General features: G+C 43.3%; 2 protein-coding genes across 2 annotated transcripts; one reads left to right on the plus strand and one right to left on the minus strand.

The window, feature by feature from the left end:
- The first annotated feature begins 2,035 nt into the window (after window positions 1–2,035).
- On the plus strand, window positions 2,036–2,501 carry LOC124652826. Its single transcript, XM_047191868.1, has one exon. The coding sequence runs from the start codon at window positions 2,111–2,113 to the stop codon at window positions 2,318–2,320; it is 210 nt and encodes a 69-aa protein (XP_047047824.1). The 5' UTR covers window positions 2,036–2,110; the 3' UTR covers window positions 2,321–2,501.
- A 5,597-nt stretch (window positions 2,502–8,098) lies between these two features.
- Window positions 8,099–11,842, minus strand: LOC124652969 (GTPase-activating protein gyp1-like). The gene is made up of 10 exons (XM_047192021.1): window positions 11,735–11,842; window positions 11,334–11,466; window positions 11,073–11,256; window positions 10,409–10,479; window positions 10,179–10,316; window positions 9,999–10,090; window positions 9,434–9,705; window positions 9,110–9,195; window positions 8,936–9,037; window positions 8,099–8,599 (listed from the first exon to the last, which is right to left on the minus strand). Exons 1-10 carry the CDS (start codon window positions 11,812–11,814, stop codon window positions 8,438–8,440), a joined length of 1,320 nt encoding a protein of 439 aa, XP_047047977.1. The 5' UTR covers window positions 11,815–11,842; the 3' UTR covers window positions 8,099–8,437.
- Window positions 11,843–12,051: the final 209 nt, after the last annotated feature.

The following is a 12,051-nucleotide window of genomic DNA, read 5'->3' on the forward strand; positions in this document are numbered from 1 at the left end:
TTGATCATTGATTAAAGTGTTATTGTGTTAGTTTTAATTCAATTTGATCTAACCCCTTAGATCAAATTATCTCTACCCAAACCAAGGTTTTGGCAAAGGTCACATTGAGGTTTATAGCGCTTGACTTGATGAGCTACTTCAATTCCACCAAGGTCAAGTGAAACTTCGATTCTCGTGATCTGTTTTACTTTAAAGCGCGAAAATTCCCCGGATTTTCTATGCATGAATGCAATACACACATTTGTTCCCTCTATTTTTGTAACCTCAAATACTGGGATATTACATGGTCGGAGAAACTAACGTTTGTGATTTGTACCACCGAGTCATCCCAAAGAAGAAGAATTCCACCCCTCGTCCCAATTGCCGCTCTCTCGGCAAAACTCTTTAACTGATTCCCCCCAATGTAGGAGGCATCAGCCGACGAAACAGATTCGAGCTTGGTTTCTTTGAGGCAAACAATCTGATAGGAGGAGGTTGCAATAATCTCGTGGACAGTGTCGCGACGGTCTTGATCGTTCAAACCCCTTATATTCCAACCCAGGATATTAAGCAGGGTGTCTAACATTGGATACAAAGCAAACCCAAACACAAGGAACCTAACAACTGGGCCAGCGTCTGAAGACAATTCCCAAAACCTGATACATGCACCAGCCTGGGAAGGCAGCTGACCGGAGCCCGAAAGCAACTAGCAGTACAACCCATGATTTAATCGTTTTCGTCCTGTAGAGAAAGGCTAAGCAGGAATCAACATGTCTAAACGCACTCCGTTAGCTAGCCCTCCACGATATAGGAAAACATTGAATATATGCATAAGAATGGCTGGATTTAAGAAATCTCCGCAGATCGGCCTAACTGAATCTGGGTACAAGAGGAAATCAAAGCCCATATGACCATAGAGCAGGAACGGAAACAAGGAGAACTGGTCAATAATTCAACTTATTAAATTTTGCTGTGTAACTCGTCACTGGTTTCTATTTTTCATGTCGAACGATACTGTTCACGCGTGTACGGATGTGTATATCCACTATATCTTGTTTGAGGCTTGAATGGTTGCAGCGAATCAAGGCATCGAAATCGGTGAAATTGGTGTGCTGGCTAGAAGAAAGGAGAAGCAGGTAGCAGCGCCATACCATTGCCCAGGACCAGATGAGCTACCACGATGTCTGTGTGCGTGACTTTATGTGTTGCGTATCCTCTACATATTTTGTTCTTTCATCCTCTACCACTTCTTTTCACCTGATTGATGGAAAACGAAGTATGCAACGCAGCCACGGCCAGAAACTCTGCGAGTCATCTTATTTCCCCACTGAATTGCATTCTAGATTCAGATAGAATATGCTCAGAATTTGACTACCAGCTTCTTGATTATTTTTCCCTTATCAGACTCATTGTGTCGCATCAAGGCGATACAAGTTTACACCCGGCCTCCACATATCCAGGATGCACTCTACCACATGAATTTGTTAGTTTTGAATTGGATCAGCTACCGTAATTGATTGATCATCACTGCAAATCTGAATTAAGCAGTCTTGGGTCAGAAATGACAATAAGCAACGAAGGAAGTAGGAGGACAGGACTAGTCACGCAATAAGCGTTTGCTTGGCAGTTGACATCACCATTCACTCCCACAAACACAAAGGAAGAGAGGTGTCCACATACATCACTCTCACCGTCGATCTGCCTGTCTGTTTACCAACAAGCTCATCATTATATTGAAGAAACATGAATGTTCTTGGGTCGAATCAGCTAGCTAATCAAATAGGCAAAACAAGGAAGATATCTCATTCAAGGAATTAACAGTATAGTTTACAATTAAAAATGATTTATTTTCAGAAGCAACTGCAATGCAGAACGTGTGACTGGAGAAGGATGACCGGAGTAGCTAGCTAGAGCTGGATGTGGTCGCAAGAGGTAACGATGGAAAGCGAGACGTCACCAACCGAACCGAAAGGCAGAATCCCCCTCCTTCCATCACACCTTTTCCCTCCACTTCTCCACCACTTCCTTGCCTCCACAATCACACCATCCTCCCCTGCTCTCCTCTGCTCCATTACTTCCTCCTCGTCGTGCTCGTCGCCGTCGTCGGAGGAGAACAAGAAGAGGAAAGAGGATGTCGGACTGGGGTCCGGTGGTGATCGCGGTGGTGCTGTTCGTGCTGCTGTCGCCGGGGCTGCTGCTGCAGCTACCCGGGAAGCACCACTTCGTCGAGTTCGGCAACATGCACACCAGCGCCATGTCCATCCTCGTCCACGCCATCATCTACTTCGCGCTCGTCGCGCTCTTCGTCATCGTCATCGGAGTACACATCACAACCGACTAGACCGGCTAGGCTAGCTAACAAGAGCCTTCAACTCATCCTGCCATGCCTCCTGTCTCTAATTTCTTCTTCTTCATCCTCTTTATGTTCTTTTCTTTCTTCTGACTGATGCCCCTGTGTTCTTTCTTCCTCTCCATGCATATGTAACATTGTCCAAACTGCCATTAAATATCTCAGTTCCATATGGTGTACTTTTTGCACATATTATTTCTACTGTAATTTCTTTGAGTTCGTCAACCACTTCCACTCAGATCAGAACTAAATTTCTACTGCTATCTCAATTGCTCAATGTTTGTGAATTTGTGTATGTTCTTTAGAAAAACAGTTTGTCGTGCAACTGATGGCAATCGAGGTTCCCCGATTGTTGTCTGGTGTATGTCGTTTGGCCCAAGCCTTCACGAAGTTTGAATAAAATTCTGCTTCTGCGCCTCTTGTAGCATTGCAAGATACATCAGGACTTGAGGGTGATCCTTTCATGATCTCAAAAAAGCACTCCCCCATGATATAATTTTTTTTATTCGTAATAAGGATGCAGTTGAATTTAGAACAAAATATATGTTTTTAATACTATTGTATATTACAGATTTTCCTAGGTTAGTATGATCTACAGTTTGCATAGACTATACAGACCAGAGATTTTATGTTCATGATGATTTTACTTTAACTATTAGGAATCTGAAAATTGTTTTTTTTTACATAATTCTTGTAGAGAAAAGAAAAATAAATTTCTAATCTGTTGTAGGTCATCTTCTTATTTTTGCACCAGCTTCGTTCTTGGTCCATGTTGCAGCAATCAGGGGATTAGAGACTAGAAACTATGATGCTGGCATATGCTACACTCGAGATAGCGGGAAGATTTTCAGCGTACACAGATGGACGCTCTACTTCCACACCAGCCTCTGTGTAGTTTGTATCAGTTTTTTGTTGCTCAGTTCTGCCCCTTCTTGGCCTATACAGGGTTTCAGATACTCGTTTTTTTGGGGGGTAAAGATACTCGTTAAGGCTCCATTTTTACATGTTTGGATTGTGGTAGTTTCACTCATGCTGTAGTAAATTTATTTTTCAGTCTTCTCGTCAAGAAATATAAGTGCTCAAGTCCCAACATGGGATTGGAACGATAGCTAACAGTTCAGACTTAACAGATTCAAAATTCAGCCTCAGTGACATGGGCATACCCTTCGGGTACCCATTATTAATATACCTGATTTGGCTCGGCCCAATATGAAGAAGGCCCAACAAGGCAACCCGAAGAAGTAGTCGACTAGGACTCTTGTAAAACCCTAGTGCTGGTTGCATATATAAAGCTAGCCAGAGCACCCGAAATAAGGGGGACAACGGATAGACAACATAGCTCACGCCTACGGCGGCACCACGTAAACATACTTATGATCATATAGTAGATTGCTAGCAGCACGTAGGGATCCTCCACCGAGGGGACCCGAAGCTGGGTACGTCGTGTGCCTAATCTCGTTCCCGGAATCTCCATCGTCGCTCTTCCCGAAAACCCTAGTCTACAATACGTAGGCATTGCCGAGGTGTTCCCTCGTCAATTGGCGCCGTCTGTGGGAATTACGACGATCTGGATTTCGTTATCCGGGCGAGATCCATCATCATCAACGCGAGCCGGATGACATCTGGCGATTTTTCTACTTCAACGCGCTCAAGCTTCATCGACAACTCGTGTGTCGTGCGATCTCTCGGGTTCCAGCTGCAACTTCGATAGCTGAGCCATGCGAGTTAGACACGCTGCCAGCAACTAGCATCGCATGGCACGGGAAGCACATGCATCTATCACGCAATACGACAGAAAGCGTGGAGCCGTCCAGGACCAAAGCCGAAAGAAATCGTGGAATCGGCCAGGACCAAAGCCACGCCAGGGGCAGCTGATCGTACTCCTTTTTATCTTGAAAGCAATGTTTATTATTTTATCTAACACGTTGATTTTTCTATCTACATGCGGGAGCATAATTTATGGACCAAAGCAAACGTGGTATTAGGATCCGTTTCATCTCCAGCTTGAGCAAATATTAGCCAACCTTCGGCAGCTACTTACATAAGGCGAAGTTTTTATCCAATACTCCGGCGGGTCCGCAACAGGCAGAAATCCGCCCCGGCATCTTCATCTTCTATGGATTCACCACCCAATACAAGCGTCATCAGGTGTTATATTTTCATGAATTACTATTCGTAAAATTTATTTAGCCAAATATTTTTTCGGCTCGTGCTATAACTTGCGCGCAGAATTTTTTCGCTTCAATACAATTACGGATCGGAATAAGCTTCGACTACTTCACCGCCGTGAAATCACCACGTGGTCGTGGATCCGTTACATCGGTTGCGTCCTCTTCATCGACTACTTTCAGCCAGGCGCCGCGCGACTACATCGACAGTATCTACCGAACGACCTGCTTTCACGTTGGCTCCGCCGATCCGATAAAAAAAGCTAAGTGTTCCTCTTCCAAGGGTTGATTATTATTTACTTTCGCCATACCCGAATACTCGGAGGCTGTACCATTACAATATTAAAGCAAATACACCCAACACTGGGGGCTGTGTCATTACTTCGTTAACACAAAATATACTCGGTTACTTGGTGGATTTATTTTCTTCGGCTCTGGATAAATCTTCTCGGGTTCGAGTGGAATTATTTTCTCCGGTTCGGTGGAATTATTTTCTCCGGTTCGGTGAAATTATTCTCTTCGGCTCGGTGGATTAATTTTTTTCGGCTTAGTGAAATTATCTTCTTCGGCTCGGTGGATTCATCTTCTTCGACTTACTTGGATTTTGTCTTCGTCGGATTCATCTTATAAGGTTATCATTGGTTTTCTCTAATATAATACTACCCGATGAGCTTCCGGGTCAATGGATTCATCTTCTATGGTTATTACTGGAATTATTTTCTACGGCTCCAATGGATTCATCATCTATGATATCAACGGATTCATCTTTCATGGTTATTCTTGGATTCTTCGGGTCAATGGATTCATCTTCTATGATATCAACGGATTCATCTTTCATGGTTATTACTTGGATTCTTCGGGTCAATGGATTCATCCTCTATGATATCGGCGGATTCATCCTCAATATATGATGGTGTAATCTTTTATATGGATTCATCTCAAGTACTTCATCTCGGACTTCATCTTCAATATTGCATCCTTAAATGCCTTCTTTCGGCGACACGGATAATACTCGGGGGCTCGACAACGACTTCGCCCCGAGTAACAACGGTGACACGGCGTCTAAGCAACAATCATGACATCACCCCAGCAGTGCTCAGGGTTTCGGCTATCTCTTCATCAACAATTTTGTGGCATCCACTTTCGCAAATATGCGGTTTCTACTTTGGCTAGATTTCTTATCTACACTCGAAGACTTCATCATGCATCGACTTCGTCGTGACCAAAAAGCTAAGTGTTCTTTTATTTTGTACAAAGTTGATTATCATTTACTTTCGTTGCACCCGACACTCGGGGGCTGCGCGGCATATATTCATTTTACATATCATCGAATCTGAGCATCTGACACCGCATGCGAAAAAGAGAGTCAAGGAAAAGATAGAAAAAGTTTGTTTATTTGTGCGGGAGAAAGCAAATTTCAAAGAAATTATCTTCAGGGAGGTACCCGACGAAATCTTGAGGGAACCCGACGAAATTGTCTTCAAAAGAGAACCCGACGAAATCTTATTCAAGAGAGGACGAGGACCCGACGAAATTTTTTCTGAAGGAGGAACCCGAAAAATTATCCTCAAGGAGGAACCCGAAGAATTTTCCTCAGGGAGAACCCGAAAAATTATCCTCAAGGAGGAACCCGAAGAATTTTCCTCAGGGAGAACCCGAAAAATTATCCTCAAGGAGGAACCCGAAGAATTTTCCTCAGGGAGAACCCGAAAAATTATCCTCAAGGAGGAACCCGAAGAATTATCTTCAAGGAGGTCCCGAAGAATTATCTTCAAGGAGGTCCCGAAAAAATTATCTTCAAGGAGGTCCCGAAAAATTATCTTCAAGGAAGTCCCGAAGAATTGTCCTCAAAGAGGACCCGAAGAATTGTCCTCAAGGAGGACCCGAAGAAATTTTCCTGAGGAAGGATCTCGACGAAATTATCATCAAGGAGAAACCAAAAAAAAAAAGGAGTAAAAAAAAAGAGGATGGACAAATCTTCGGGTCCATTAACTCGTTATTTGTTCTGAGCAAGAGCATCGGCGATATGCCTGACGACAATATAGAAGAACTAATATATTCGGCTATCTCATCAAGCCCGAGAGAAAAATATAGAAGAACCCGCAAAATGGGTCATTGCATCAGCCGAACAAGGCACTTGACAAAATATTCTCAGAGCGCCAAAGTCGCGAATAATCTCTGAATGCCGCAAAACTTTGCGAAGGTAAGACCCCAGATCCGTTCTGCTGGGCGTGGCATCGCCAAAGACTGCGCTCTGCTACTTTTATCCGTATCAACAGATACGAAGAAAAATCCTAACGGACGCGTTAGGTACCCGATAAATATGAGTCGGGACTCGATAGAATGGTAAGACCTTAAGCGGCACCTGTCGAAGTTTACACCGGTATCCCGGGATCATGTCCGGGGACGTGATCTTGAAGTAGGTTTTTGCGGATTGCCACTAGAGCAGTTAACTAGTACCCGATCCGTCGGATGAACTAGCCCCAATTACCATTATCCCTGTACAATATAGATATGGATGTCAAATAAAAATAGCAACGGCCCGGAGTCGATAAAAAGAGGGGCGCACCAAGTTGTTTATCGAGTAGTACAACTTGAGCCTATGCCTAGGTGCAAGCACCTGCTCATAGGCTCGGGGGCTACTCTTATCGAGAGTATTGTTCACCCTCCCGATAAGAAAGAGGAAAAATTGTGGAGTCAATTACAATCAAGTTGAGCCTACACCCAAGTGCAAACACTTGGCTATAGCCTCGGGGGCTACTCCCATCGGGAGCGCTGGTCGCGCACCCGATAGAAAAATAACTTCGACAACATCTATGACAATCAACGTTTGTAGACTCAACTCGATTCTACGACTCGAGTGGAGCCTACTCCCATCGGGAGTACATGGATTTCATCAAGTCCTCCAGAAATATAGTTAAGTTCTTCATCGAGTAGTACAATTTGAGTCTATGCCTAAGTGCAAGCACTTGCCCATAGACTCGGGGGCTACTCCCATCGGGAGCGCTGCCGCGCACCCGATAATTTCAAGAATCGTCGACATCATCTACGCTACACATGATCTACGACATGGACCTCGCCTTGTATTTCTTCGACTTCGGAGATGGTTATGCTTGGAGTTTCTACGCAAGTCTTCGACTTCCCTATAAACTCGGGGGCTACTGACATGGGCATACCCTTCGGGTACCCATTATTAATATACCTGATTTGGCTCGGCCCAATATGAAGAAGGCCCAACAAGGCAACCCGAAGAAGTAGTCGACTAGGACTCTTGTAAAACCCTAGGCTGGTTGCATATATAAAGCTAGCCAGGGCACCCGAAATAAGGGGGACAACAGATAGACAACATAGCTCCGCCTACGGCGGCACCACGTAAACATACTTATGATCATATAGTAGATTGCTAGCAGCACGTAGGGATCCTCCACCGAGGGGACCCGAAGCTGGGTACGTCGTGTGCCTAATCTCGTTCCCGGAATCTCCATCGTCGCTCTTCCCGAAAACCCTAGTCTACAATACGTAGGCATTGCCGAGGTGTTCCCTCGTCACTCAGGGAATGCCGGTAGGATCCAAATTAGATTCAGGGCAAGTTGGCAGGTAGTAAAAACAAACAGGAAGCATATACATATCACTGGCAGAAACTGGAAAGGTATTGTCTGAACTGTCACAGAATAATCAATCAGGAATTTGCCAGTTTCCAATATAACAGTAGGACGTTGCCCATTTGTAAGCAACAAAATTAGGTCGTCAAAATCCAATGTCATCTATTCATTACCACTGAGTAATTTCGCAAACAAGATATACAAATTGGAGCTATATGATAATCCATTACTCAAAACAAACATACAAGGTTCCTCCCTGAATGGAATATGTGAGTCTACAACGGAAGCAGGGACCTGCTTCCACATATAATCGACAGCCACGATGTCGTCCTAGACTCCTAGCTGGCGAGATGACTGGGCGAGCTTTTGAACATTGTATGCCACATATATGCTCTGGAGAGGACCATCTCGAGCTCATGGTGCGCCCAGTTCCTGGTCGGGAGGTGCTGGAGGAACATGACCATCTCTTGAAAATCTAGTTTCTGCAGCTTCTCTGACCACTGGGGAAGAAAGAGCGAAAGAAAACATCACTCTCTAAGGCTTAGACACTGTTGTAAAATTAATGATTTACTAAACAAGCAGGATAACTTGTCAAAAGTCATAAGCTGGAGTGCACACAGTTAAAAAAGGAACGATCTGCACAGCTGCAAATCAGTACAAAGCATGGAGGTACTTAAACTTACTGTTAACAAAAAAACTAGCTGATGTAAAATTAATGTTTACTAAACAAGCAGGATCTTTCGTCAAAAGGTCATAAGCTGGAGTGCACACAGTGAAAAGAGGAACGACCTGCACAGCTGCAAATCGGGACAAAGCATGGAGGTACTTTAACTTACTGTTAACAAAAAACTAGCTGATATGTACACGAGAAAATCTGGTAGATAATCCCCTTCAGCAAGATATGTATCCCACAAGCGTGTCACGAGATGGAAAGGGACCTACGATGGTGTAAGATATTAAGCAACATGAATGTGCAGACCACAAAAACAATGGACCTTGATTAGACTAACCTCGCGTATCAAAAGACAATTGAACCACCGAAAGGCGAACTGAAGGAACTCCAATCCTTGTTCCTCTATGTGCTTCGATAAAGATTCTGTATTACCACCAAGATGTTGGTGGAAAAAATCAGTATTTCAAATATTTAACGAAACTTTCAAGTATTACCAGCAGATCCAAAGTCATGCAAAATTTAATGACACCATAAATAGTTAAATACTGTTATTATTTTCCTTGCAATGCTCCTAATGTCCTATAACTCCTTAGTCCTTTACTACAGTACACTGAATTATAGAAGGAAAAGCCATCATATATGTTAATCAGTGGAACATTACCATCTATCCGATGAACCAACTCTTTCAACCTGAATACAAGGCGTTGTATTCCTGGTTGCGCAAAGGTGTAATGGTCCTGCATGCCGTCGAGGAACTTTGAGAGACACCAATAGCAGTCTGCTTCTATGTTAGAAACGTCCTGCAAAGAAAGCTTTTCCATAGACCAAGTGTCCATATTGCCTTCCAAGTGCTCCGACAAGAACACAATCAAGAACGGTGTAAGAAGGTCATTTATTCCTTGGACATAACCACTAGCTGGGTGCCGGATGGCCCTGCAAATAAGGCATACATGAATCAACTAATAGTGAAGAACAAATAATTTTTTATTGTGGCGGAAACAGAGGTCCAGTTTCCCACCATAACGCATGCTGGCAATTGCAAACTATGAGGAAGTAAATAAAAGCTACTCCCTCCGATCCATAATAAGTGTCAGGGGTTTAGTTCAAATTATTATGGATTGGAGGGAGTAGTATTTTCAGCGGAACCAGTCAGAATGCATGCTAAAACAATTATAGGTGCATTTTGTTGATGAATCCAGATGAACCAGCAAAGTGCAGTTCCTCACCACGTATATAAAATGCGCTCCAAAGACTTCTGGATCTGAGGGTCTTGGAAAAAGGTAACATCCGGGACAGTTCTTGGGCAGTCAACAGCAATCTACAGGACATCATGCGAGTTTAAAATAGTGGATTTAACTAAAAATTGGGGGCAATCCTGATGAGGCAGATTGAAGCCTTGATGTTACCTGGCGAAGCATGTTAATCTCTTCATCTGAGCGATCAGTGTCATCAATATCATAGTATTGAGAAACGCATTCTACATACTCAAGTCTTTTCCTCGTTAGAACACCCTCTCTTCTATCCGCATTGGGAGGTGCATATCCCTGTAGCCAGCTGATATTAAATTCAATACTGAAACACCACACTGGAAAGAGGATACATCATCTCATAATAAACATGTCAAATGTCTACTCACCAAAAGAAGCCTCCATATGTTAGGTCGCATATAAGGGGGCACACCACTCCAAGATAGTTCACGCAATTTATCTAAGTAGTCAAGTAAGAACAATGTATGAGAAATGAAATCTCGACAAGCTAATTTAATATAAATAGATCATAATACTGTACGAGTATACAATTTATATAGAACCCAAGCAGAATGGAACCTGAAATGTAGAAACAAATCATGCTCTTTAACCATGACTAAATTAAAGAATTAATTACTGACTACCTTTCAAACTAATGCCACAAGTTCACTGAGTAACAAACTGAAACTTAATACTTTCTCAGCATCTGAGAAAATTTCCCATGATTGTAAAAAAGTTTAAATTGAGAACATCAACAGAACCAGAAGTGAGAAACATAACTATCATAAACTTTAGAGGCTATAACTAGATTTAGATTGTCGCTCTAGGGAAAAATCTGCAGCCTTCTCCATTTGGGTTGCATTCAATGATGTGACAGCTTCTAGATGTATATAGAGACTGGATTTTGTACATGCAAGGGTGGGTGCTTGAGTTCAGGGTTTACCTAATAATCATTTTTTTTAACTAGGAAATAACTTGCATGTTGATTGCCAAATCCAAATTGTTACACACTCAACAACTGATTGAATAGTCCAACATAGAAAATATGCATACCTAATATAACAGCTGGCCTAGAGAGTTCAGCTGTGAATTTTGTAATTCTTGCAGAATCTGTTGCTCTAGCCCCAGAAACTATTCCTTGGGCATCTGGCAATGAATTGACGCTACTTGTTGATGGTGAAATTGATTTCTTAGTATTTAGGTTATCGGTTGTGCTTCCAGATGCTTGCCGTTCTGCCTGAACAAGTAGATTTTTATCAGTTTCAATCTGCGATACTCACATGTCAAAAACAATGCCAGCAAACGCCACATTACCTCCTGTGATCCCTCATTTTGTTCAAAATCATAGCGATCATTCTCAGAGCGTGGGGAGTATTCTGGAGGTGAAAGCGGCTCGGATCTTCGGGTTAGCAAAACCTTCCCAGGAAAGCTCCGTCCTTTGAGCATACTGGCAAAATTTGGGGACAAAAAAAATAGAAATAAGATTATGAACAGACCAATTTCACAATAGCTAGCAAACAGCACGCCATATCTCTAATTATGATCGTGGAATAAAATTTAGACGGAAACATTGTATCAATGGCCAGTAGCCAACATTATTTAAACTAAAATTTTACTCCAGAAGCTGTTAAATCATGATTAGACCACTGACTGCACATATCCAAAAAAAAAAAACGATAGTAGGGAAGTTCTGATAGAGGAGGGGACTGACTGACCCTTGCACGTTGCGGAGTGTTTGGTTGAAGCGCCATTCCGAGTTGTTGGGGCTTCCTCCGCCGCCGTTGCCGCCGCTCATGGCCGCGGGTCACTCCGAACTGCCCGGGCTGCCGGTTGAGAGCAACCGATCAGGAGGTGCTCTTCGCCGGATCTTGCTTCCCAACTCCTGATGCGTCCCTGCATGCATTAATTGTTCATTCTCTGGAATACGACGGAGCTCAGGGGTTGGAGCTTCCACTGGAACGAGCACGCGCGAAGCAGAGCGGACGCCATTCTAGGGGCACATACCTCGGAGCGCGTGCCTGGTGCGGCGGCG

This window comes from Lolium rigidum, chromosome 5 (assembly GCF_022539505.1).
Source record: "Lolium rigidum isolate FL_2022 chromosome 5, APGP_CSIRO_Lrig_0.1, whole genome shotgun sequence".
NCBI classification, from domain to species: domain Eukaryota; kingdom Viridiplantae; phylum Streptophyta; class Magnoliopsida; order Poales; family Poaceae; genus Lolium; species Lolium rigidum.

What these genes read in the sequence shown, in the direction of transcription:
- LOC124652969 (XM_047192021.1), bottom strand. Translation starts at nt 11,814, where the DNA reads ATGAGCGGCGGCAACGGCGGCGGAGGAAGCCCCAACAACTCGGAATGG. An exon ending in ACATATGGAGGCTTCTTTTG is followed by an intron (nt 10,317 to 10,408) that starts GTGAGTAGACAT and finishes AGCTGGCTACAG; the next exon opens with GGATATGCACCTCCCAATGC. An exon ending in CAGCTAGTTTTTTGTTAACA is followed by an intron (nt 8,600 to 8,935) that starts GTAAGTTAAAGT and finishes TTTCTTCCCCAG; the next exon opens with TGGTCAGAGAAGCTGCAGAA.
- LOC124652826 (XM_047191868.1), top strand. Translation starts at nt 2,111, where the DNA reads ATGTCGGACTGGGGTCCGGTGGTGATCGCGGTGGTGCTGTTCGTGCTG.